Source organism: Mustelus asterias, chromosome 7 (genome assembly GCF_964213995.1).
Source record: "Mustelus asterias chromosome 7, sMusAst1.hap1.1, whole genome shotgun sequence".
Lineage (NCBI taxonomy): Eukaryota > Metazoa > Chordata > Chondrichthyes > Carcharhiniformes > Triakidae > Mustelus > Mustelus asterias.
The window spans coordinates 48,940,187-48,967,574 of record NC_135807.1 but is presented as its reverse complement, the minus strand read 5'-3'; the positions used below and the strand labels follow the sequence as shown (position 1 = coordinate 48,967,574).

At 39.0% G+C, this 27,388-nt stretch overlaps 1 protein-coding gene across 5 annotated transcripts in view; it reads left to right on the top strand.

Moving 5' to 3' along the window:
• wwp1 (WW domain containing E3 ubiquitin protein ligase 1) overlaps window positions 1-27,388 on the top strand; it is a 182,099-nt gene that overhangs the window by 96,912 nt on the left and 57,799 nt on the right. For 2 of the 5 annotated variants that reach the window (XM_078216021.1, XM_078216022.1), the window contains exons 3-7: window positions 12,104-12,242; window positions 13,078-13,202; window positions 14,872-15,009; window positions 15,122-15,188; window positions 23,878-24,056. In XM_078216021.1, coding sequence (XP_078072147.1) covers window positions 12,104-12,242; window positions 13,078-13,202; window positions 14,872-15,009; window positions 15,122-15,188; window positions 23,878-24,056 — 648 coding nt within the window. The remainder of the gene's footprint in view (window positions 1-12,103; window positions 12,243-13,077; window positions 13,203-14,871; window positions 15,010-15,121; window positions 15,189-23,877; window positions 24,057-27,388) is intronic. The other 3 variants (XM_078216024.1, XM_078216025.1, XM_078216023.1) reach the window with 2 other exon arrangements.

Genomic DNA, 27,388 nt, shown 5'->3' with positions numbered 1-27,388 from the left:
GACATGCTTTTTCTTCAAAGCCATAAACCACCATGTAACCCTTTTGTCAACAGTCCACTAGGATCTATAGGATTTCCAGCTAAAACTGCCTTTGTTGGGAAATCATGATCAAATGAAAAAGTGAGAAATCCGGTAATTGGGAATGTGTACTAGTGGTTCTATGGTTAAAGAAGAACTATTTTAAAATGGAAATTGTAGAAAAGACAGGTTGGCTGAGTTCATGAAACTAGTATTTTGATGTGCTGATTAGCCTGTTGAACACTGTGAACAAAGGCAAGTTGATGAGAATGGGATATCAAAAGTTCAAGTAAAGATGGTAAAAATTCAAAAGAGACGATGGGATGAATTTCATACCTGCATTCTAAAAGGTGAGCTCATGTAATAAAGGTGATTGAGAGTGACTTCTGAGAAGGTTAGTTCAGATAAGGGAAGATCAAAAGGAAAAAAACAGCATATCAGAGGCAAGTTCACCCAGTGCGTGGGAGCTGTTTCAACACTGCAGCCCACAGCTGCAAACTGTGTCAACTCCCAACAATTTGTGTTGGAGAAAGCCTGTTTGAGAAGTCTCTATCCTAAGTCAGAAGCAACCCGAAAGATATAGGTGCCTTGTGTGGTAACTATTACTGGATTTTGCTCATAGCTTTGCAACCTATGGGATGTTGTTTAGGGAGGTTTAGCTCTTGAGGTTAGGAAAACAGAAGGATTTGGAACTGGGTAAATTCAAAGATACCATATATAGCCATTAATGTAATTAAGTATCTCTTCAGTGACTTTCTTATGTCTTTTACTGTTTAATAAACATGTTTAATGCCATCACAAAAATGTCTGTGACTTGCTTCACTGGTCTTCACATCTTACTTTACATTATACCAAGGTGCAAAATACAGTTGAGAGAAAGTATTCCAGATTTCTCTTCTGGGATTTGGAGTACCCTTGCGTTTAATATCACCTGTGTTCTTTAACATCTTTGCTTGTAAAATTCTGTCTTTTTCAGGAACAACGGCAACCAGAGTCCTAGCATTAACGCTTAAGAAACAATATCTTTAAAAACATTATTCATCCAGAATGATTTTAGTCCTTGAAAATGAGCCATTTTCCATGCTTTAGGGATTTATAACGTCACTAATTATTGTTCAGTTATATGTAATGACAGGTGCCTGTTAATCATATATTTTAAATATATAAATATATGTTCAAATATTAGTATCACTATAATACAGAACTATAAACTATTACAGGATTATGATATTGTAATTTGTCATTAGATTAGCAGTAGTTCATAGCATTCAACCTGGATTTGATTAAGCAGAAGTAATAAGACTGCCTTCAAGTTTATTTTTGATGATTTTCATACTGGGAAAAAGTCAGCTGGACAATCCCACTTTGTGCATGTTTTATGTCATCTAAAATGTAGTCAAATTACTTGTGCAAAAGTGTGACTTTCAGGTCCTTTACTTTTGTCATCATTAGGTGGACTTTTGGGGGGTTTTGCTCTTTAAACTCAGGATCTTATTGCTGATGTTTGTATTTTTTCATTCATTTTTTTGTTCTAAGTTCAACATCAAGCATTCCAAGGTTTGGCATAAATACCACAACCAAAAGCCCAGCATTATCTATCCACCGCTGTAATGAGATACCTTAATTCCAATTTTGTGGTATGCCTGTTTCACCATTGTAAATGTTCTAATTCCCATACAAATTGTACTAAATTGTGGTCCCACAGCAAAACATTTCTTTGTCTATTAATATCTGGGTAAAGACTCCCCAATCTCATTTTGTTTAGCATCCTTACAGCAAGTACTTTCAATCCACGATGTGGATGAATTTGAACTTGGGGGTTTCAGGGATAATGAAAAAGTGTTAGCCAATTGCTCTACCCATTTTGCTGGCTTACTAGACTTCAACAAAATTACAATCGGAATAACCGAGAATAACTGTCCTCCAGAAAATAACATGAAATCAGGTTATTAAACTAATTTATGACATTGCTTAGCTATTTATCAGTGTTTTCGTTTTTGCAATGCTATCACAGAATTGTTTTTTTCTCTAAATTAGTTTAAGTTTAATTGCATCCAAAGTTTGACTTGTATTACTATATTTAAACTGACATACTGTTGTATTGACATTGAGTAGCTCCCATGATTTATATAAAAACAGAAATAGAAGCATTGTAATAATAAGTGACTGAATGAGACAGTTTTCGCACTAATTAACAATTGTTTTACGCTACTCTGAATAAATCTTAAGCAAGCTATGCAATCGCAAAGTCTGAACAAAAAGCAGCTTTCACTTAATGTTGCAAACTTTTTTCCATTGTTATATGATATTGTTAATTGCTGTTTTGGAGGCCTGGCTCACCTTGTCAGTAGGCCAGCCAGCCCTTTGAGTTGGCTCTGCCATTCTATAAGATTATGGCTGATCTCGTTGTGGTCTCAACTCCACTTTCATGTCTGTCCCCCATAACTGCTTTCTCCCTGTGTATCAAAACACTAACTCAGCCTTAAATAAATGCAATGACCCCCCCCCCCCCCCCCCCCGCCCCCAGCCTCCACTACCTACTGGGGAAGAGAATCATACATACTAATAACCTTCTGAGAGAAAATAATTCTCCACGTCACCATCAAAAGGATGACCTCTTATTCTTAAACTCTGTCCCCTAGTTCTAATCTTCCCCATATGAGAATACATCCACCCAGCGACCCTATCAAGTCAGCTCAGAGTCTGATATGTTTCAATTAGATCACCTCTCCTTTTTATGAACTCCAATGGGTGTAGGCCAAACTTGTTCAACCTTTCTTCTTAGGCAAGCCCTTCATCCCAAGAATGAGTCGGAAGTGAACCTTAGAGCGTAGTGCAGAAGGTGGCTATCCTATCTATATCCTATATATTACCCTATCATATCTATACAGGTTCTCCGAAGGAGCAGTTTATGCAATGCGATTCCCCTACCCTCTCTCCACATCCCTACCCACTCCTTTTTAGATAATTAGAAACTATAGACAAATTTACAATACACACAAGCAGGTCACCTTTGCTTATCGTGTCTGGGCATCATGTGCAGGCACGTATGACTAATACATTGTGAAAATGATGGCGTGAACATGTCTTCGTGAAATGGTGGGAATTAGGTGTCTCTGAAATGTGTGCAAATGGATAAATATTCCAATTATTATGGTAATTTTTCAGGGAAGTGATGGTCTGACTTAATTTGTTTAAATCCAAATGTTACTTTTACAGATTAAAAATACGCCAAATGTGATGCGGAAAAACGCTTACAATGTCAGGGAATTAAGGTTAAAGTTCTGTCTTTTGTGAAGGGCATGTCAATTCTGCTTGATACTATATTTAGAAGTCTACCACCAAATTTATTTCCATCTTCTGGCTTTCTTGCACTCATTTTTATGTCCTGCAATACAAATTAAGAAACACTGATTGAACTTCGACCTTAAATAACAAATCTTATACTACTACTTGTTTTTATTTGTCTTAAGCTTATGATCAGCCTGTCTTGTGTTGTTAGCTGTTTAAAGACTGGCAAATTTTTTCTGGCTGTTGGTGAGTCCCTTGACTCTGGTATGTTCGGAAACATCTACTCTGATTTATACTGTTATACTGCTGAACCATAGAGATGGATTGAGTTTACGGAAGTTTACTTTTATTAAATTGTGGTTCTCCTGTGCATTAAAAGAGATTAATAGTGCAGTATGCTATTACTTTGTGAACAATAATCTCAATTCCTTGTATTATTTTGAAAACTTCTCGTCAGATTGGCAATGAACTGATCAAATGCCTTTTCCAAACAGGAACACTGGGAGCCTTCTGCGTTTGCTTGTAAATTTTGATACATTGGGCTGGATTTTAACTTGTCTAACTCTGTGGAGTTGATAGAACATAAGGAACCCGGAAGTCAGATTCCTTCGCATGCGTGTTACATCATTCTTGGGTTTCTTGCTCGGAAACCAACCTGATTGACAGTCCAGAGGGAACCGTAAGAGGAGGACTGGTCAACCCACACCTCAGGTGGTAGAGTTGGTAGGCTGCCATCATTTTTAAACAGTGACCCCTAGTTCTAGATTCTCCTAAAAGAGGAAACATCCTCTCCACATTCACCTATTAATACCCCTCAGGATCTTAAAGGTTTCAATCAAGTCACCTCTTACTCTTCTAAGCCCTAGTGGATACAAACCTAACCTCTCCCAACTTTCTGCATAAGACAACCCACCCATTCCTGATGCACGGTACTTCAGATGTTGTCTTACCAATGCCCAGGATAACTGTAGCATAATCTCCCACCCTTGTATTCAATTTCACTTGCAATAAACAAATGCATTACTTGCTGAACCTGCATGCTAACCTTTTGTGATTCATGCATGAGGACATCCACAATTTCTCTGTATTTCAGAGCTCTGCAATCTCTCTCAATTTAGATAATATGCTGCTTTTATATTCTGCCAAAATGGACAACCTCACAATATACTCAATTTTCTCTTTGCCCACTCATCTAACCTACCTCAATTCTTTCGTAGCCTATTTTGCATAACTTGGTTTCCTACCTATCTTTACATCATCAGCAAATCCCTCTATACCCATCGTACCCATGTAACTATCTAAATGCTTTTTAAAAGACAAAATTGTACCCGCCTCTACTACTACCTCTGGCAGCTTGTTCCAGACACTCACCACCCTCTGTGTGAAAAAATTGCCCCTCTGGACACTTTTGTATCTCTCCCCTCTCACCTTAAACCTATGCCCTCTAGTTTTAGACTCTCCTACCTTTGGGAAAAGATGTTGACTATCTAGCTGATCTGTGCCCCTTATTATTTTATAGACCTCTATAAGATCACCCCTCAGCCTCCTATGCTCCAGAGAAAAAAATCCCAGTCTATTCAGCCTCCCCTTATAACTCAATCCATCAAGTCCCGGTAGCATCCTAGTAAATCTTTACTGCACTCTTTCTAGTTTAATAATATCCTTTCTATAATAGGGTGACCAGAATTGCACACAGTATTCCAAGTGTGGCCTTACCAATGTCTTGTACAACTTCTACAAGGCATTCCAACTTTGGACTTCAAAGTTTCACAGCATCCAACATTGCAGATTACGGATGTTAGGAAAATAAAAGTTCCTAAATTGTGAAACACAGTGATTTTAACATACAAAAATACAGAACAAGTGTCATTGAAGCAACAACCTGGTCTTTCGGAACAAGGCTTAGGGAAATGAAGTGGACACATCAAGGTGTAAACAAAAGGGTAGTTTACAGGTACAACAATTAGGAAAGCAAATAGAATGTTATTGTTTATTGTGATGGAAATTGATTACAAAAGTAAGGAGCTTCAGTGGTACAGGACACTAGTGAGACCACATCTGGAGTATTGTGGACAGTGTTGGTCTTTTTATTTTAAGTATTTTATGTAAATACGTTGGAAGCAGTTCAAAGAACATTTATTTAGTTAATGCCTGGAATGGATGGGTTGTCTTATAAGGAATGGTATTGTCACTGGACTAATCCAGACACCCAGAGTAATTCTCTGGGGACCCAGGTTCAAATCCCGCTATGGTAGAAAGTGAAATTTGAATTCAATAAAAAGTCTAATGATGACCATGAAACCATTGTCGATTGATGCAACAAAAAGCCATCTGGTTCACTATTATCCTTAAGGGAAGGAAATCTGCCATCCTTTCCTGGTTTGCCCTACATGTGACTCCAGATGCACAGCAATGTGGTTGAATCTGAAATGCCCTTAGGGATGGGCAATAAGTGCTGGCCCATCCAGCGATGCCCACATCCCAGGAATGAATAAAGAAAAAGCTCTGGACAGGCTAGGCTTGTATCCACTGGATTTAGAAGAGTAAGAGGCAACTTGACTGAAACAAATAAGATCCTGGGGGGGGACTTGTCAGATTGGATGTAGAAAGGATGTTCCCTCTTGTAAGAGAATCTAGAACTAGGGGTGATGTTTAAAAAATAAGGGGTTGCCCTTTGAAGACAGAGCTGAGGATTTTTTTTCTCTCGGAGGGATGTTGGAATTCTCTTCTGGTTGAGGCAGAGTCTGAATATTTTTAAGGTGGATGTTGATAAATTCTTGATAAACAAGAGGGTGTATGATTATGTGCGTGGACTGGAATATGAAGTTGAGGTTGAAATTAGGTCAGCCGTGATCTTATTGAATAGTGGAGCAGGTTTGCAGGGCCAGGTGGACGACTCCTGCTCCTAATTTCTATGTTCATATCAGAACATCAAATTATCTGGTCACTATCACTGTCTGGAAACTTGCTGTGCACAAATTGGCTACCATGATTCCTATCTTACAATCTTACTGAAACATATAAGTACTTCAGAAGTACTTCATTGGCTGTAGAGTCTTTTGGGGTCTCTTGTGGTCATGAAAAATGCCATAATGTTATAATTCAGGTCAGAACTCCAAATTGTTTTATGAAGTCCACCTGGATTATATATTTGGCATTTTGAATTTGGCTAGTGTAAGCATGAGATGTTTCACTTCAGGTATGATTCAAATGACCCACTAGGGAGCTTTTATCGAACAAAGTTTATTTAAGAATACAATTAACATATAGCAATAACTTTAACCAATTACAAGAAAAAAAAATATTGTGTAAACTTTAACAACTCTATGAAATGTTCCAAACAAACAAACTCCCCTGTAAACATACACCTGCCACAGGTTTAGCACAGAAAATACGAATGCTCACGTGATGCTGTAACCTAGTCCTTTGGTTGGAGAATTGAAACTCTGACTTCCCAGCCTTGTAACTTACAGCAGCCCTCGAGGTAGAGATAATGCCACTACTGGCCTCTAATTTTCAGCCAGCAAACTATTGCAAAAGACACAATTCTCACTCCAGGAAAGCAAGATGACCTGCTTCCAGCTAGCCAGAAGAATTTGCAATACCGCGGAGAGCAAGAGAGAAACACTGCTTTTCAGTCTGATGTCCAAACGCCTTCTAAACTAAAACAGCAGCCAGCAGTCCAAAACTGAAAATGAAAGAACTCCTGTCACCTGACCTGTCGATCATTCTTCCCCCTAACAACACAAAAGGTTGTAATATCCCAGACATTGCATGAAGCCCAGAGCATAAATAAAAAAAACCCCATTTAAACCACCGAAGCAGCAATAAAAGGACTTCTAAGCAGACAGCTCAGCAACAATGAAAAGAGAACCTGCCTACAAACTGCAGAGAACATGATTTAAGAAATATACATTTCTTAAAGGCCCACTAGCATCAAAATATAAATGTAAATGTTTCTTTCTTTGTATGAAGCCTATCTGCAAAACATTTCTATTGAGGTAATTGCTTTCTAACATTGATATAAGTGGCAGTGCTTTGGATGTTTTGAAGTGCTTTGCTACCTCCAATACCATTTATTGAATGTGGCAAGTATGAGAAATTGTTTTTAATTTTGTACTATGGTTGAGTGCTTTCATGATTTAACTGATGACAATCACAAGTTTTGGAGTTGATGAGCAAAGCTTTGAGTGGTATCAATCATTAACACTGTCAGTAGATTTATCCACGGTCTGTTGACGCAGAATGTAGTAATAGTGAATCGGAGGGAGACTGTCAGTGTTATCAGTGGATGGGTACCTTTTACCAATTAGAGAGCAGCCACTTACGGTCTGTGCAAACTAAAATAATATGATTCAGTAAATGAAAGAATTCATCACGGAGAAAGGTGAAACAGAAACGTTAACAAGTGTTTTGAAACTTTCAGCTCCACATATTAGCAAATGAATCTATTTGAGCTTACAACCAGCAGTATAAATCAGTTGGCAATAGAGATGCTTTTCTTTCAAAAATATTCAAAGTTATGATGTTTAATGTTAATTTTGTTATTTGATGTTGAAGAATGTTTTCTACTTTAAATAAAACATTGCACTGTAATTGTACCTTTTAATGTTATTATTGTGACATTAATGGTTGCTTCCTTTTTCAATAAACCAAAATAATTGGCATTTCTTTAAAATGTACTTGTTTTTCAGACACTATTTTCATGCATTATCTACCTGTCTTATAAGTAATCAGGCTAATTCCGTGGATGACTAATATTTTGCAAAATATTTTAATATAGATCATGATTATACAATTAATGAAACTATTGAACCTATGTCATAGGCCAAGGTCCTAAGTTTGGCAAGAAACCTCTGTTCTAGTTGTACAGGTTGCAGTGAGCCACTGTATAATGTCTGTCCCATGATTTTGCCAGGAAGCTTATATTGCTAAAGTATCCATTTGATGAACACAGGAGAATTGGAAATGTATCTGACTGTAAGAGTAGGCTCATCGCTTTCAATGTGGTGAAGCTATTTAGAAAGCTAGCAGAATGTTAGGCTATATACCCAGAATAGGCAGGTACAAATCTACTGAAGTTGTGCTGAGGTTTCACAATGCATTTGTCAGACCACATTTATTAAGTATTATAGCATCTAGAACTGAGCAACAGCAAGAAATAACATTTATTAATGCCTTTACTATAATAAAATGTCCCAAAGTGCTACATGGGAGGATTATCGAGCCGAATTTGACACCAGGCAACATTGGGGAATATTAGAGCAGACTTTTGTCAAAGATGTGGATTATAAGAAGTGTCTTAGGAGCCAAGAGTTAGACAAGTAGCGAGATTTAGTGAAGGACATCTAGAGCTTATGGCCTCAGAAGCTGAAGGCACAGCTGTCAATGCTAGAGCGAATAACATCAAAGATACTGAAGAGGCCCGAATTAGTGAAGTACAAGTTACTCGCAAGGTTATAAGGCTGGAGAAAGCTACAGAATCAAAGAAGGGGCAAAGCCATGAAGGGATTTAAAGACAAAGATGTGAAATTTAAAATTGCTTATCCAGGAGCTAATGTAGGTCAGTGAGAATGGGCAATGAATTGGGTCTTGGTGCAAGTTAGGATGCAGGCAGCAGAATTTTGGATAAACTTGCATTTAGGTAGGATGGAAGATGAGGCCAGCCAGGAGTGCATTGGAATAATGAAATCTAGAAGTAAATATGGCATTGATAAGAGTTTCAACATCAAATGAGTCGAGAATGAAGTTGGGCGAGAGGTTAGGAATACACAATCTTCGTGTTAGATGCGAATATGTGATCTGGTAACTAAAACCCACCATACCTGGAGCCATTCCAGAGCAAGAAGATTATGTTGAATATATACAAGACACTAGTTAGACCTCAGCTGGAATATTGTACACCCCAGGGTATCATACTATAGGAAGGATGTGAATGCATTGGAGAAGAGGTTTACAAGAATGGTTCCAGGGATGAGAAACTTCAGTTATGAGGATAGATTGGAGAGGTTGGGACTGTTATCCTTGGAGAGAAGAAGATTAAGAGGAGATTTAATAAAGATGTTCAAAATCATGAGGGGGCTGAACAGAGTAGATAGGGAGAAATTGTTCCAGCTCGTAAAAAGGATCAAGAACGAGAGGGCACAGATTTAAAGTGATATGCAAAAGAAGCAATTGTGATGTCAGAAAAATCTTTTTTCACTCAAGTAGTTTGGGTCTGGAATGCACTGCCTGGAAGTGTGGTGGAGGCAAGTTCAATCAAGGCGTTCAAGAGGGCTTGGAGAATTACTTGAATTTTCACATTTTCCATTGCCTCTGCTATCTCTTCTTCCACCGATATATTATCTTAAGCTTGTTTTGGTCAAATAAGATGTCTAGATTTTGAACGGTCTGGTTTAACCTTGGACAGTTCAGGTGTGGAGCTTGTAGTGTTGATCAAAATCAGTGGCTTCCCTAAATACAGAATATTATTCAAAGTAAGACAAGAAAGTAGGACTGAAAGTGATACATTTGAATGAATGAAAATTAAATGAAAAAAATCATTAAAATCAGTTTTAGCCAGAGAAATGAATAATTGGACTAATCTGCCAAAAACATGAGAGGTGTTTAAAATATGGTTAAATATATACATAGAAATTAGAAGCAGAAGTACGCAATTTAACCCTTCTTGTCTGCTCCGCTATTCAATCAGATCATGGCTGATCTCTTCCTGGTCTCAAATCCACCTTCCTACCTGTTCCCTATATCCTTTTAATCCATTTTAAAATCAGAAATATATCAATTTCCTTCTTGAAACCATTTAATGATTCAGACTCCACCGGGCTATGTGGCAGCAAGTTCCACAAATTCACCATCCTCTGTGAGAAGTAGTTCCTCAATCTCAGTTTTAAATCTACCGCCTTTCAACCTATACCTGTGACCTCTTGCTCTAGACTGCCCCATAAGGGGAAACATTTGACCTCCATTTACTTTATCAATCCCTTTTAGTAATTTAAATACCTCGATCAGATCCCATCTCATTCTTCTAAACTCCAGCGAGTACAAGCCCAAACTGTTTTATCTCTCCTCATACGTCAACCCTTTCATCCCAGGAATCAATCTGGTAATCTCCTCTGAACTGCCTCCAATGCTACCATGTCCTTTCTCAAATAAGGAGACCAAAACTGGACACATTACTCCATATGTGGTTTCACCAACATGCCATACAATTGCAACAACACTTCTCTAATTTTAGACTCCAGTCCTTTTGCAATAAATGCTAATATTCCATTTGCTTTTTTTATTACGTGCTGTACCTGCATACTGACTTTCTGCAATTCTTGAACAAAGACACCCAGATCCCTCTGCCCAGATGCATTTTGAACTTGCTTTCCAGTTAGATAATTTGCTTTTCTATTCTTTCGGCCAAAATGGATAACCTCACACTTATCGACATCAAACTCCATTGCCAAATTTTGGCCCATTCTCCTAGCCTATCTAAACCCATCTGTAAAATATTATCTCCTTTGCACTGCCTGTGTTCCCATCTATTTTAGTATCATCTGCAAATTTTGCAATGTTACACTCTGTCCTTGCCTGCAGATCATTTACATAGATTGTAAACAGGGTGGTGCAATTTGAATCTTTCATTATCCTTGACCTTTGTTGTATTCTTACACTTATTTGGCTTTCTTGTATCAGGTAAGATTATCATACTTTTATCATACAGTCAGTCCCAATTTTAAGTTGAACCATTTTAAGTTGTTCCTCTTTAACATTAATCAGTTAATAGGGCGCCTATTTGCATTTGGTGCCGGGATTTTGTTTTAGTTTTGTTTCGAACTGGGTCTGACGTAGGGTTGTGTGATCTGATTGGAGCCATTTTGGAGTGGCATCTCCCACATCCTGACCCTCTCGGTTGTTGCCGACCTTCCCTTTCACCAATCATCCTAGTTACTGTTGACCTCCCCTTTTCCTGCCTCTTCAGCTTATGGGCTACCTCTTGAAGCTCATCTTCCTGCCCCGTGCTACTCATCTCGTCATCACTTACTCACAGGAAAGGTATTGAGATAGAGGGTTAGGGGAATGACAGAGGTGGCAAATGAAGGGCAGGGAATGGAAGAGGCAACATATTGGAGGACCATGGAGCAAGAGAGACAGCAAGTCAGAGATAAGTAGAGAGAGTCAGCATATTTATTTTATATTTTTAACTTCATTTTTAATATAGGAACTCAGCCATGTAAAATAGTTTAGCTTAGAGGTACAATGTTTCATTTTTTTTTCTGATGAGAAAGGTCCTACAGAACCTAACTACAGCTTTTACAGTTGTTATAATAGGAAAATCTGATTTGATTATCATTTAAAGTTGCACTTTTCCGAAGGGCAACTACAATATAAACAAGGGTTTAAGTAGAAGAATGCTAATCCAGATTTTCAATGGACTACGGATGGTGTTTCCAAATATTTGCATTTAATGCTATTAATAGAAAAGTGTTATGAATTTTGTATCATATATATACCTCATTTTAAAAAAACAATTGCAGTATGCGATATTAATGTATGCTCGGTGAAAATAGTGGCTTTGCAAAAATATGCATTTTCAGATAAAGGGGAATTTTGTTTTAAAGAGGTACAAATGTGGCATGAAGGTTATTTAAGATTGAAACTTTTTCATTACTAAATATCTGATAACAAAGATCAGTATGAAACAGACCAAATAGAATTTGTTTGTTACAGCTTCTATTCCATCTACTGGGGATATAAGATATGTACTAAATGCATTTATTTAAATTTGTACCACAATTTTACTTAATAGTTGCTTCTGCAAAACTAAAAAGAAGAAAGAATTGGTTTGGAACTGCAATCTATGTGGAATTATCAGCAGACGGAGAACTAAAGAAATCTGCAAAGTCACATAGTTCTTCCAATCCAAAATGGGATGAGCACTTAACAATGTAAGCACAATTATAAATCAAATAATTAACCTTCTATGGCATTATTTTCAATATGTAATAATTTTAATATAACTTTGCAATAGGTTAGGAACATATTACTAAAGTAACACAATGAATGGCTCTGTACAACTAGATAAATTCAGTTCTTTGGAATTGTGTAAGGCAAAATAGCAAAATGATGCTTAATTGGGACGAAAACCCAGGAGGATTAATTTTGTTTTTTGGCATTGAATTGAGGCTCTTTTCCCACTAAGCTATTTCAGTAACCTCACTGGCAGGCAGCATCCTGGGGTTTCCCCCAAGAGCAATATTAGAAACAGCTTCACCTGTGCTGTGCCAATCCTCAAGAGCCCAAGTCAGAAAATGACAGCATAGGCTAAGGATAGGGTGGGGGAGATCCATGAAAGACTAATCATAGGGGGCCAATCCATGTAGTGGGCTTGAGGAGCCAAATGCTTCTTACTCTGAACTTGATGTTCTTATGCAGATTTCCTAGTTTTCAACATGGCATTTTTGGCTTTCTGCAGTAAATGGAATATCATTGAGCAGAAGAAAGCTAATATCTGGGAGTAACAAAATACATTCACTTTCATTAAGTATTGAACTGTCCCTTTAAGTAGTCTTCAACTACATCTTCATAGTCAAAATGCCACTTACAATATTTCCGGAAAAATAATTCCCTTTAGGTACTACAGGAGTCTATCTTGATATCTTAAAATATTTAATGCAACCATAGTGCATGCATATTATCTTTCAGAATCACCATTAATTAAGATTTGATTGAATTAATTATGTCACATAAACATATAATTTGCTGTACTTTTTTTGTTTGCAGGAACGTAACGCCACACACCAAATTGGAGTTTAAAATCTGGAGCCATCATACATTAAAATCCGATGCTTTACTAGGGAAAGCCACTTTAGACATCAGCCAAGCTTTGGAATTGCACAACAGAAAATGTACGTTTTACAATTAACTTGAGCAATATAGCTCCTTATATTCTGATATACCATTGAGATCCATTTACGTTGTAGGGTTGCCTGCCATGGAAAGGCTGTTTTGCAGCGGGCAATCTTATATTTGTAAGCAAAGAACAAAGAACAGTACAGCACAGGAAACAGGCCCTTCGGCCCTCCAAGCCTGTGCCGCTCTTTGGTCCAACTAGACCAATCGTTTGTATCCCTCCATTCCCAGGCTGCTCATGTGACTATCCAGGTAAGTCTTAAACGATGTCAGCGTGCCTGCCTCCACCACCCTACTTGGCAGCGCATTCCAGGCCCCCACCACCCTCTGTGTAAAAAACGTCCCTCTGATGTCTGAGTTATACTTCGCCCCTCTCAGCTTGAGCCCGTGACCCCTCGTGATCGTCACCTCCGACCTGGGAAAAAGCTTCCCACTGTTCACCCTATCTATACTCTTCATAATCTTGTATACCTCTATTAGATCTCCCCTCATTCTCCGTTTTTCCAAGGAGAACAATCCCAGTCTACCCAATCTCTCCTCATAGTTAAGACCCTCCATACCAGGCAACATCCTGGTAAACCTTCTCTGCACTCTCTCCAATGCCTCCACGTCCTTCTGGTAGTGCGGCGACCAGAACTGGACGCAGTACTCCAAATGTGGCCTAACCAGCGTTCTATACAGCTGCATCATCAGACTCCAGCTTTTATACTCTATACCCCGTCCTATAAAGGCAAGCATGCCATATGCCTTCTTCACCACCTTCTCCACCTGTGTTGCCACCTTCAAGGATTTGTGGACTTGCACACCTAGGTCCCTCTGTGTTTCTATACTCCTGATGACTCTGCCATTTATTGTATAACTCCTCCCTACATTATTTCTTCCAAAATGCATCACTTCGCATTTATCCGGATTAAATTCCATCTGCCACCTCTCCGCCCAATTTTCCAGCCTATCTATATCCTGCTGTATTGCCCGACAATGCTCTTCGTTATCCGCAATTCCAGCCATCTTCGTGTCATCCGCAAACTTGCTGATTACACCAGTTACACCTTCTTCTAAATCATTTATATATATCACAAATAGCAGAGGTCCTAGTACAGAGCCCAATAGCAGAGGTCCTAGTACAGAGCAGTTCAGCATCAGCTACAGTTCGTCCTCCTTCAACTCTGTCCCTCTGACTGTGGCATTTTTTACATTCACCTCTGTTGGCCCTTCATTGATAGCAATGTTTGAGCTGCTCAAATTCAGGAATTCCTTTTCAAAAATCTCTGCCTCTCCACCTCTTTCCCTCTTTTCAGACTTTATATAAAACCCACCTTTGATAACTATTGATCACCCCTCCTAATGGATCCTCCTTTGGCTCAATGGCCTTTTTATTTATTGTTTTTCTTTTGAAGTACTTTGAAGTGTTTTTCTATGTTAATAGAACTATATAAGTACAAGTTATTGCTATTAGTAATAACTTTGACATTGTCTTAATTATGATTATTTCTAACTAAAAGCTGACATTTCACTTATCTTTTGAATGTCCTTTGTAACATCTTAGTTTTCGACAACAAGAAATAAAATGCTTTATAATTCTGATTACACAGATAAATTACTGCTGCTGTGCATTTATAAACAACTAACATTTTGTTTTGATATCTCCACTTTGTTTTGGAATAGTGGAGAATGTTAAAGAAGTATTGAAGCTCACGTTGGAAAATAAGAACGGGGTAGTACAAACTGGTGACCTGACTGTTTTCCTCGATGGTATGACGGTGGATCAGGAATCTGTACCTAATGGCACTGCATCAGTAACCAGTGAGTAACTGTTACTAGTCTGATGACTGGTATAACAAATCTATCTTTATTTCAAATAGTTTTTGAGAATTTGTTTAAAGTAAAACTATTTAACTAAAATTATTTTGCACAGAAGTTCAGCAGAATGGAGATGCCATCCACGTAAATGGAGGTGAATCCTCTACAAGGGCTAGGACAAGGTATGTAAAAACTTTCATGAATTGTAGCCACACAAATTCCTGACTGAGACATGGCAATTTTAAATGTGATTTCGGGAGCTGAAAATAAATTGCTGCAAAAACATTTGCTGAGAAATCTGAATAAAATGCATGAGCCATTTAATGTAACTGAACAGAAAACAAGAAATGATTGATGTTACTGTGAACATGTACAGAAAGTACCTTGCCCACTTGCACCAAGTAATTAGTATATCATGCTCAATGTTGAAAACAGCATAACTTTTCTCAAATGTTTATAGCTGTTAACTTTAAAAACCTTTAAGAAATACCTTCAAAATTAATGCAACTCTGATGATGCAAAACTAGAAATAGATTTTTTAAATGATTTATGCACTTATTTAGGTTGTAAGCAGGTGTGCCGGTAAGAGTTTATCTACTTCTTTGAGAAAATAGACAAAATGAACTAAAATTTTGCAATAACACTACAGATTAAAGTCACACTAAATTGTTACAAGAGTTGTTTAGTAAACGGATAGACAAAATATGGTCAGGGAACTATGAATGGAAAAAATGCAAGGTGAAGTTGCTTCTTATATAGGCAAGTGATGGAATGTTCTTGTTTTCTCAGTATGCATGCTGTGCAGTGGAAACTACTAACCATGGTAGATCAGAGGTGTGATTTCATGACGTTGATTTTCTATTTGATTTTTAGATCTGCATGAACTACATGAAATAAGTTTTAAGACTGTTGCTTGATGGAGCATTCTATTGGCCACTCTCTATTGATAGTCTTTTATAATAGTGGATATGGCTGCCAGTCAGCATTGTGGTTTGAGCTGTATGGAAACCTAAAGTTGTGGTTTGCAATTCCTAACTTATAGTTGCTTTGTCCGAGTTCCACCTCAACCCCAACATTCAAATTTACTTACCTCCATTATATTTTTATAATTAGACATTTGGGAAGTTGCATGTTCCCTGGACATATAAATCATAAGGAGTAATTTTGACTTTGGGTGATGGTGTGAAACAGGTGTTATCGATTCAGTTGCGTGTTATACATCTCTTCCAACTTTTGTTTCCATTGAAATCAATAGAAGTCATGCGATATGGATACAGACAGCTGAATTGGTATCACTCATTTTATACTATTACCGAAAAACAAAATTGCCTTCATTGGGTGCATTTGGTAATAGCCTGCAGTTTGTTTGAAACTCACTTGCATTTAGCACAACTAAGGTTTTTTTTGAGCAAAAAAGAAGCTACCTTGTAATGTGTACATAATTTCTTCCGTTTTATTCTATTTGATGAGGACAACAGTTCTGTCTGATCCCCAGAATTTTGGAAATGAATCTTGGAGGACTTCTGTCTCTCTATATTAGTAGGGAGTATCTAGTTCTTAGCCACCTTTCTGCAGGGCACTCACTGAAGTCTAAGTGCAGTTACTTTAAGACTCAACTTCTTCAGTTTATTCTTCACTTGCCTTTCCGTGACACAGCTTCTGCAAACTTCCCTGACTCTGGCCTGGTGTGCATCATTTTCCACGGCTGTTCTTTTTAGTGACCAAGCAATGTGATTTGGGGAGAGAGAGCTCCTAAATGTCGAAGTAGGTTGCTAGACTAGGCTAAGGAAGGATTTTTAAAGAATGTTAGTGTACTAGGGCAAGGGATCCCTTGGACATTTATGTGGGCGAGAATGATCAACCAGTAGAAGGTTCAAAAGCAAGCTGTGGAGTTTGGACGAATTGAAGCTTGTTTATGTTCGCTATGCTGAAAGAAACCTACTTTGAGTCTGAACCTGCAGACCTTGTAATTTCTGAATTGGCCAGTCAAGGGTACAAAAGTCCAGGGTATGCAGAATCTGGAATTGGGCACTGGATTGCTGTGGCAATGTCTATACCTTTGTGTATCTACACTCCTGAGTTTTGTGAAACATCAGAGATGCTTGCTATAGACAGGCAAGTGAGAGCCTTACAGATAGTCAAAAGTCAGAGCACTGCCATGCAGTTACTATCCTAGTGTAATTTTAAGTCAGATTGTGCTAATTTTCAGTTAATGCCAGTTAAGCTTTGTGCCACACAGGAATAATGCGATTATATTTATTTTAGTGAGAGCTATGTATATTACTTTTAAATGAAGTAATTTATATTCAACAGCCTGCTTTTTTGCACTGCTAAATCACCTGAACTCAATGTGGCAGTAATGTGACTATCTAGGAGCTGTGACAATAAGTGTGGTCTGTTAAAAGCATTTTACATCCGGATTCACAGTTCAGTACTGTGGAATGTGATGGAGGAAGCTAGAATTCTGTGTGCTAAATCATAGCATTGGAAATTACCAAAGTAAGAAAACTGCATGAAGATTGTGAAAAGCTTTTTGACTAACTTTACATTACTGTATTGGTTTCAGACTGTTAGCTCTCAGCTGTTGCTAGGGTAGTTGAGCAAGCAGAATTGCTGGCACAATGGTGCGTATTGCAGAGCAGATGGCGAAGGAAGAAACGGCACTGACATTTTGAGAGAGGCCAACTCGTGTTGTGCCCAGAGAGCCACTGCTACTCCCATGAGGCTGCAACTTGGCACAGCCACTATCTGCGGGAGAGCAGCCTGCAGAAGATGAGTGACTCTTTCAAAGCCTGTATCTATTCTAGCTAGCAACATGCTCTATATTTCACTATGTACTAGGCCCATATAACTCACTGTCTAAATCACATGTGGCAATTTCTGAGCTGCAATGGAATGACCAACTGTTTTGAAGGAATTGAGGAAGATGAGTGGAGGTAGGAAAACCTTGGCTGTAATAGCAAAAAGTGTTGTTGGTGCCTTTGATTAATACATTCTTAGTAATGTGGGAGTAGTAGAAACCAGATTGGAGGATGTAAGAATAAGAAAAAAATACATTGGTGGGATTTTAGTTGCAAGACAAAGACACATTCCAGGTCTTGAAGGACAAAGGAAACATTAAAGATCAGATGGTATTTGCAGAGATTGGGTTAATGTTGGGTTTCCTAAGGAATGTGTGTGTGGTACCCTAATACAGAGGCAGATTGATAATGTCTGCAAACTTGAAGCTAAGGAAATTTTGTAGTCGGAAATATCATGAGAGGATCAGAGCAGCAGGTTTCATGAATTACATGTTTTTTGAGGTAAAGATGATCATAAATAGGGTAGGTGAGAACTTGGTTAGAGAATAGGATTGAGAGTTGGATGCTGAAGTTGTTGAACAGTCAGTGGAGACTGCAAATGACTTTGCAAAGCGTCTATGAATTCTTCCCTTTTAGAACTTGGGATGAAGATAGCTGTGTATGTGTGTCTTTGTGCATGGAGGGAAAACTGACTAGCTAGTTTGTGCTGGTGAGGATATTGGACCTCTGCCTATCTTCTATGATGGTTTTGGAATAAAGTGCAGATTTAGTCAGAAAGTGGTGTTGCAGTTTGAAATGTTTTCAGGCAGATAAGGCACTTGACAACAAGGTAGTTGAAAGCCATGTCAGACTTGTAGCTAGTGGATTTAAGGTTGCAGATATATATGTTATATCAATTGAGCAATGATGGGAGACTGGCTTTCACCATGCTTGCAAGCAATGAGTTCTGTGTGTAGAAAGTTCTTCCTCACACCACGCTACCCCACCCACTCCCCCACATATCTATGTCCCCCAGTCCTTGTATCATCAACTGATGAGAATTTGTATTTCCTGGGCTACCCGACCCAACCTCAATTATCTTGTACAACTCTATCAAATTTCCCCATAATTTCCTTTGCTCTAAGGAGAACAACCTCAGCTTTTTCCGCCTAGCCTTGTAGATAAAATCCCCTATCCCTGCAACCATTCTAGTAAATCTCTTTTTTTTTTAAGGTACTCCTATCCGTCCTAAACTCTGGCGACGAGATCTGAATGCTATACTCTAGTTGTTGCTTAACCAGAACCTTGTATAATTACTCTACTTTAATACAGTACTTCAATTTATGAAACCAAGATTATCTGTATGCTTTGCTAACCATTCTCAATATGTCTTGCACTTCTCAAAAATCTATGCACATTCGCACCCGCCCACCCTGCCACCCCCCCCAACCTAATCTCTCTGCGCATACTTTAGAACTATACTATTATGTCTGTATTGCCTCTCCCTATCCCTTCAGCCAAAATGTATCACCTCGCACTTCCTCATGTTAAATTCTATTTGCCACATGTCTGCTCAATCTGCTAGCAAATCAGAGTCCTGTTGCATTCGATCAGTATCATCCTCACTGAATATCATTCCACATTTGTTTTTTAAAAAAAAACCTTTGAAGTGTATTTATTTTATTTGCTCCAGTTTTGCTTTTTGACACCTTCCAATAAATCCATGTTTGTCCATCTTTGTTTCTTTGACTATTTCTGACTTTGTTTAGTTATTCCCTGGCAAAAAGCTTTTTTTGCTCCCTTTCATCATTTATTTCCATAGGGTAAAGGTGAGTTGCTTATTGAAATTAACATACTGATTTCATTTTTTAAGAATTTGGGTAAAGCTTACTTCTAGTAGCTTGAAACTAACTCTTCCTTAACCGAGTACCGAGAGAGTGAGTAAGGCAGATATTGAATGAGCTTCATGGGAACAAGGCTGAGAATTAGCATACAAAAAGGAGAGTTCACAGAGATATAGCTTCATAAAAGGCTAGTACTTAAATTCCAATATATTTCCAATGCTGGCAGCAAGAGGGGCATTTGTTATATGTTTTTTTTATTTCAAAGTCAGCGGTTTTCAATTTTTTCTGTGTGACAAACCCTTGAAAATACTTCTCTGCAAATACTGATTTACTACCCTACCTTTCAAAAGACGACTCATGGGAAATTAAGCAGCCTGATCATTATGGTTTTTATGCAGCAATGGAAAATATATGCTATTAAGTCAACAAGAAAAAAATCGTAATCTTGAGGGTCCCCAAGTGTACCTCAGATTGAAAAACGTTGTTAATAGCATCGTGCGGGGAAAAAAGTTTTGTTTCAATTTGTACATGGATAGAATAACAAAAGAATTTGCTGTAACCAGTTGCATAATTAAATGTGCCATTTAAATTTGAAATGCCACATATTGTTAGCTGTTGTATGTTACAGCTGTGGTGATGATGGAATGGTTATGTTGCATTGCGGTCTAGATCACTAAAATATACTGGGAAAAATCTGACTTTTTTTAATAAAAAAAATTTGAAAATTATATGTTTTTAAAAATCCCTTCTACTAATGAAAGAAAAAGGTTGAAGCATTTCAGTTTTCCTAACATTTTTAGTACAACAGTTCAGAATTGGTGATGGTGATCTGTGGGATGTACAATGATTTTTTTTCAGTTTCTGGGACTAGACATAGATTATCTCTGTTTCACGTTAAACTGTTCATAATCTGGCAGCTATTGCAAAATTGCATCATTGGCAGCGTTTTTATGGTTGGTCTATTTATGAATTATCACGTGTAATCATGGCTGCAGTCAGAAGTGGAAACAATTCTTGTGTAAAATATTATTGCTGTGAAGAACTTGATTCCAGGTTGTTCCAAATGCTTAACTGGTAACAGTCTGTTGGTTGCAGAATTTCTCAAGTTTTTTGGAGGAATAATTCAAAGAGAAATGAACAGTAATTCTGCACTGATAAGCAGGGTGAATTCTCACGTATACCGGCCAATTAAAATTGAATTTTATATACTTGGCCTTTTTAAGAGCAGTCATATACTTTTGGAGGCAAATATTTTTATTGAATATTTTCTTTTCAAAGAACAAAAATCTAATTAAACAATAAACATATATATTGCTGAGTTAGATGCAACAGTTGCATTGCACACAGGAATTCAGTGTTAATAGGGTCCAAGCCAGTTGATCAAGTTGAAACCAAAATACGGAGCTTTTCTTTTTTGACAGAGTTTGTTAACTTTATCCAGTATCTCCGCTCTCCTCACACATACCCAGTGTCCCAGTTTTCTCCTATTTATGTTCTTATAAGTACCAATAAAAATGAAAAAATAGACTAATTAGCTAATTGATAGCCCCTTAAAGGGGCATTGTAACAAAGATAAAACTTCTAAAGGAAGCTTAGCAAAGCAAATTAAAATGTGCTTTAGGGGCTGATGGTCCCCAGACACTGTGGTGCCCAATGGCCGTGGAATACCTCAAGTATACCAGTGGACGTCACATGCTCCCTCTCCAGGGACATTCAGAGGTGAATGTAACTGTAGAAGAGGGGTCCAGATGACCCCCTCAATTACCCACTGCCTGGATCTATTGATGGCCACCTCAAGGAGGCCCAAGGGCAAGCTAACAAGGAGGTTCTCCGCCCTGCACCCCTCTACACATCGGGTGCCCAAAGATCAGGGAGTATGGGGCTGAAGTCCGCCAAAGTTTGAGGAGCAGCCCCTTCAAATAGTTGAAAAGGGGTTGCAAGCTCACATAAATATATAAATATGGAACACAGACTCCTTGAGGCTGCAGAAATACAGGCTCTCTGGAAGCCCATGAACCATCTTAACCTTTGGTGCACTGGACTGCTGCGTGCCACCCACTCCACACCAAATCCCTGATGGTAAAGGGGAGGGCTCCCACATAGACCTCAACTGGGGGTTACGGACTGCAGGACAGAGTGCCACGGTGTGTCCAGATGATTGACGAAGGTGGGGTAGTGAAGGGTGTGCGACAGCATCCTGCATGGGCAACCCCTCTATGTGAAATGAAAAGGCACGGAGGAAATTTCTGTGAGATGGTCAAATTGTGGGGCTGAGGTTCCTAAGTGCAGCTTTGGGACCTGTAGCCAATGTGAATTTCATCTTAATAGTCATCATCTTATAATGAAGAAGACACATCTATGATTTTCACAAAATAATGTGAAGAGTTGTATAATTCAATACCCCAAACACCTGGTCAAATCTTAAAATTATATTTAATAAAATTGGAATATGACATTCAGTTACTGGAAACCTGTTGGCTCTCAAGTTAGCTCTCACGAGCTTTCGGAGCACTGCTCCTTCATCAGCTGAGTGGTTAGGAAAGTACAAAATAGCTGTACTTCTCAATGTTGGTCAGTATTGAGTCACCCTGTTGGTAGTGTGTACATGTGAATATTGTGAGAAGTCTCACAACACCAGGTTAAAGTCCAACAGGTTTATTTGGTGGCATGAGCTTTCGGAGCGCTGCTCCTTCATCAGGCGAGTGGAGGATTGGGTTCACAAACAGGGCATATATAGACACTGATTCAATTGCAAGATAATGGTTGGAATGCAAGTGTTAACAGGTAATCAAGTCTATACAGGTACAGACAATGCGAGTGGAGAGAGGGTTAAGCACAGGTTAAAGAGGTGTGAATTGTCTCAAGCCAGGACAGTTAGTAAGATTTTGCAAGCCAAGGCAAGTCATGGAGGTTACAGGTTGTGTGACATGAACCCAGGATCCTGGTTGAGGTCGTCCTCCTGCGGAACTTGGCTATCAGTTTCTGCTCGGTGATTCTGCATTGTCGTGTGTCTTGAAGGCCGCCTTGGAGAACGCTTACCTGAAGCTCGGAGGCTGAATGCCCTCAACTGTTGAAGTGTTCCCCGGCAGGAAGGGAGCAGTTCTGCCTGGTGATTGTCGAGCGGTGTCCATTCATCCGTTGTCATAGCATCTGCATGGTCTCACCAATGCACCATGCCTTGGGACATCCTTTCCTGCAGCGTATCAGGTCGACAACGTTGGCCGAGTCGCGTGAGCATGTACCGTGTACCTGGTGGATATTGTTCTCACTTGAGATGATTGCATCTGTGTCGATGATCCAGCATATCTTGCAGAGATTGCTGTGGCAGGGTTGTGTGGTGTCATGTCACTGTTCGCCTGAAGGCGGGGTAGTTTGCTGCAAATAAAGATCTGCTTGAGGTTGCGTGGTTATTTGAAGGCAAGTAGTTGGGGTGTGAGGATGGCCTTGGCGAGATGTTCGTCTTCATCGATGTCATGTTGAAGGCTCCGAAGAAGATGTAGCTTCTCCGCTCCGGGGGAGAACTGGATGACAAAGGGTGCCATCATCTTACCAAGGCGGCGTTCAAGACACATGACAATGCAGAATCGCTAAGCAGAAACTGATAGCCAAGTTCCGCACACATGAGGACGGCCTCAACCGGGATCCTGGGTTCATGTCACACTCCCTGTAACCCCCATGACTTGCCTGGGCTTGCAAAATCTTACTAATTGTCCTGGCTTGGGACAATTCACACCTCTTTAACCTGTGCTTAACCCTCTCTCCACTCACATTCTCTGTGCCTGTAAAGACTTGATTACCTGTTAAGACTCACATTCCAACCATTATTTTGCAGTTGAGTCTGTCTATATACGCCCTATTTGTGAACCCAACTCTCCATTCACCTGATGAAGGAGCAGTGCTCCGAAAGCTCGTGCTACCAAATAAACCTGTTGGACTTTAACCTGGTGTTGTGAGACTTCTTACTGTGCTCACCCCAGTCCAACGCCGGTATCTCCATATCATGTGAATATTGGATGAGGACTGGAATGGACTATGCTATAGTCACACATGGAGAGCTTATATAATGCAACTGCAACACAGAAACAACTTTAGAAAGGGAGTAAAAAGATTGTGCAGGAAAGGTATTACTGTTTATTATAGTGGAATGATGTCTGAATTATAATTTGACCAGAAATTTTATCCAACAGCATCGATATATGTGGTAGCTTCTGATGTGTTAACTTGAAATATCTCTTTTTTTTTAAAAGATCTAACACCGAAACCTCCAACTGTGCTGATAGTCCATCAACAAGTTCTTCACGGCAGTCTGCTGCCAGTTCTCCTGTTGTAAATGGAGAGAGTAATCATTCTCCCTGCCATTTAGCTGCCAGGCCTAAAAGTACAACAGCGCCAAAAAGCTCTACCACTCAAGATGCCAGCAGTACTGGTAAGCGTTTGTAGGTAATTTGATAAATGTTAAGAGAAATATGCATTAACTGTAATGTCTTCCAAAGCACTTCAAAGTCAATTAAGTACTTTTGAAGTGTCATCGCTGTTTTATTGTAGAGAAAACAGCAGCCATTTTGCACATGGCAAGATTGCACCAACAGCAATGTGATAAAAAAAAATCTGCTGTGGGGATTGAGGTTGAGTGATTTGGACCTGGAATGCAGTACCCGAGAATGCTGGAAACCGATTCAGTTGTGGCTTTCAAAAGGAAATCGGATAAAACTTTGAAGAGAAAAGATTTGCTGGGCTAAGGGGGAAAGACCTGCAGAGTGGGACTAGCTGACTTGCCCTTGTAGAGAACTAGCATGAACACAATGGGCTTAAAAGCCTCCTGTACTGTAACCATTCTATGAAAGTTGAGTTTAATGGGCTGAAAAGCCTCCTGTGCTGTAACCATTCTATGATAGTTGAGTTTAATTATTTATTTAATTGGTTTGAGGGATCAATGTTGGCTGCAACTGTGTAGAGCTCCTCTTTAAGTTAATGCCACTAGATCTTTTATATCCACCTGAGATGACAAATGAGACTCTGATTTAAAATCTTAGTAATCCTTCAGTCAGTATTGCACTGTATTCTAATCCTGATTGTGCCCTGGAGTAGGAGATTAACTCATAAAATTCTGACTTGGAGTCAAGAGTGCAACCACCATGACATGGCCGACACCTATCATCTCTGATACATCCTGAACAGCTGTGACTTGAAGCATATATTTTATTATATCTCTGTTTAATTCATGAAATATTTGCTTTATGTCACTACTCCAATGTGGATTCAGTGTTTACATCTAAACCCCCATCCAACTTCTTGTACACAGCATGACATGCAACAGTTTAGTCTGAATACATTTAAATGAGCATTTTGTTAAGTTAAATGTTATATGTTTACCTAAAAATCTAGTTTTAAATCCCAAAAACTAAGCACCATGAAACCAAGACAAAACTAGATCTAGATGTAGGAGGAAGTGGTCTAAATTATGTGAAGGATAACTTTGTTGACAGACATAATTATGGATAGTTATCCAATATGTTTGATACCTTCTATGTAAATTCCACGTAACTCTCTCTAATGCACAAGGGTCTATGCTAGGACCATTGCAAGTTCATTATTTCAACTAATGGGTTAGATTTGAATATAAATTTGAAATGCTTCATGTTGTGCACAGGAGTTCATATTCAGTACAAATTTATAGATTGTAGACTAATTTAGATAAATTAGTAAATGGGCCCATGTGTCGCAAATAGCCCCCGTGTGGAAAAATGTGCTGAAATATATTTAGGGTTGGGAAACTCTAGGTCAATATATTGCATACAATTCTTAAAAGTAATGAATCAAAGAAGAATCATGGGGATAATTGTTGATAAGTCTTTAAGGATGCACAGCAGTGGATTTTAATAAGATAAATGGACTTAATTTTTTATGTTAGTATCAATCCTTGTGGCACTCTGAGGTATACCTTGCCATCCTGAAAATAGCTATTCTCTGCTTCTGTCCATTAGTCAACCCTCAACACCTGCTAATGTATTATTCCCCATCACTGATATTAGGCTAACCGGCTTCTAACTGGAGGTAGAAATTTGTGTTGTCAGCATGCACTTGTTATCAAATGATGTCACTCCAGCATAATGCAGAGAAGGGACGAAAGACAGATCCTCGAGAGGTAATAATGTAGAATAGGGCGAGAAACTATTGTGGGAAATGCTGTGGCAATAGTTAGGTAGATAACAGTGGAACCACGCAAGCATAAATCTCATTGAGCTGGGCAACAAGGAACAGGTGTTGGAGGAGAATAATGGAGTTGACTGGTTAAGTCAAGGAAGTGAGGGATCATGCGTTTCACAGAGATGTAATTTGTGACTTTGATTAAGGCTGTTTTAATGCTATGGCAGGGACAGATACCTGGTTGAAGTTTCAGATGTGGGATTCAAGAGGTGAGAAAATCAGATCTTTACTGGTTCTCTTCATACAAATGCTGGAACTCATTTCTCTCTGGGCATATGTTGCTTTTTTTTCTCTTTTTGCATTTGTGCAAGCTTGTGGGTGTGGTGGTGTGACTTCTAAAGTGAGTTACTGAAGGTGAAAGACTACTTCCAGGTTATCAGCATTGTTGATTTATTCCCATTGTTACAAATCATAGAGTCATAGAGGTTTACAGCATGGAAACAGGCCCTTCGGCCCAACTTGTCCATGCCGCTCTTTTTTTTAAACCCCTAAGCTAGTCCCAATTGCCTGCATTTGGCCCATATCCCTCTATACCCATCTTATCCATGTAACTGTCTAAATGCTTTTTAAAAGACAAAATTGTACCCGCCTCTACTACCACCTCTGGCAGTTTGTTCCAGACACTCACCATCCTGTGTGAAAAAATTGCCCCTCTGGACTCTTTTGTATCTCTTCCCTCTCACCTTAAACCTATGCCCTCTAGTTTTAGACTCCCCTACCTTTGGGAAAAGATATTGACTATTTGGCTGATCTATGCCCCTCATTATTTTATAGGCCTCTATAAGATCACCCCTTAACCCTCTACGCTCCAGAGAAAGAAGTCCCAGTCTATCCAGGCTCTCCTTATAACTCAAACCATCAAGTCCCAGTAGCATCCTAGTAAATCTTTTCTGCACTCTTTCTAGTTTAATAATATCCTTTCTATAATAGGGTGACCAGAACTTTACACAGTATTCCAAGTGTGGTGGTAGCAATGTCTTGTACAACTTCAACAAGACATTCCATCTCCTGTATTCAGTGTTCTGACCAATGAAACCAAGCATGCTGAATGCCTTCTTCACCACTCTGTCCACTTGTGACTCCACTTTCAAGGAGCTATGAACCTGTACCCCTGGATCTCTTTGCTCTGTAACTCTCCCCAAGGCCCTACCATTAACTGAGTAAGTCCTGCCCTGATTCAATCTACCAAAATGCATCACCTCGCATTTGTCTAAATTAAACTCCATCTGCCATTCGTCAGCCCACTGACCCAATTGATCAAGATCCTGTTGCAATCTGAGATAACCTTCTTCACTGTCCATTATGCCACCAATCTTGGTGTCATCTGCAAACTTACTAACCATGCCTTCTATATTCTCATCTAAATCATTAATATAAATGACAAACAACAATGGACCCAGCACTGATCTCTGAGGCATGCTGCTGGTCACAGGCCTCCAGTTTGAAAAACAACCCTCCACAACCACCCTCTGGCTTCTGTCATCAAGCCAATTTTGTATCTATTTAGATACCTCAACCTGGATCCCGTAGAATTAACCTTATGCAGCAACC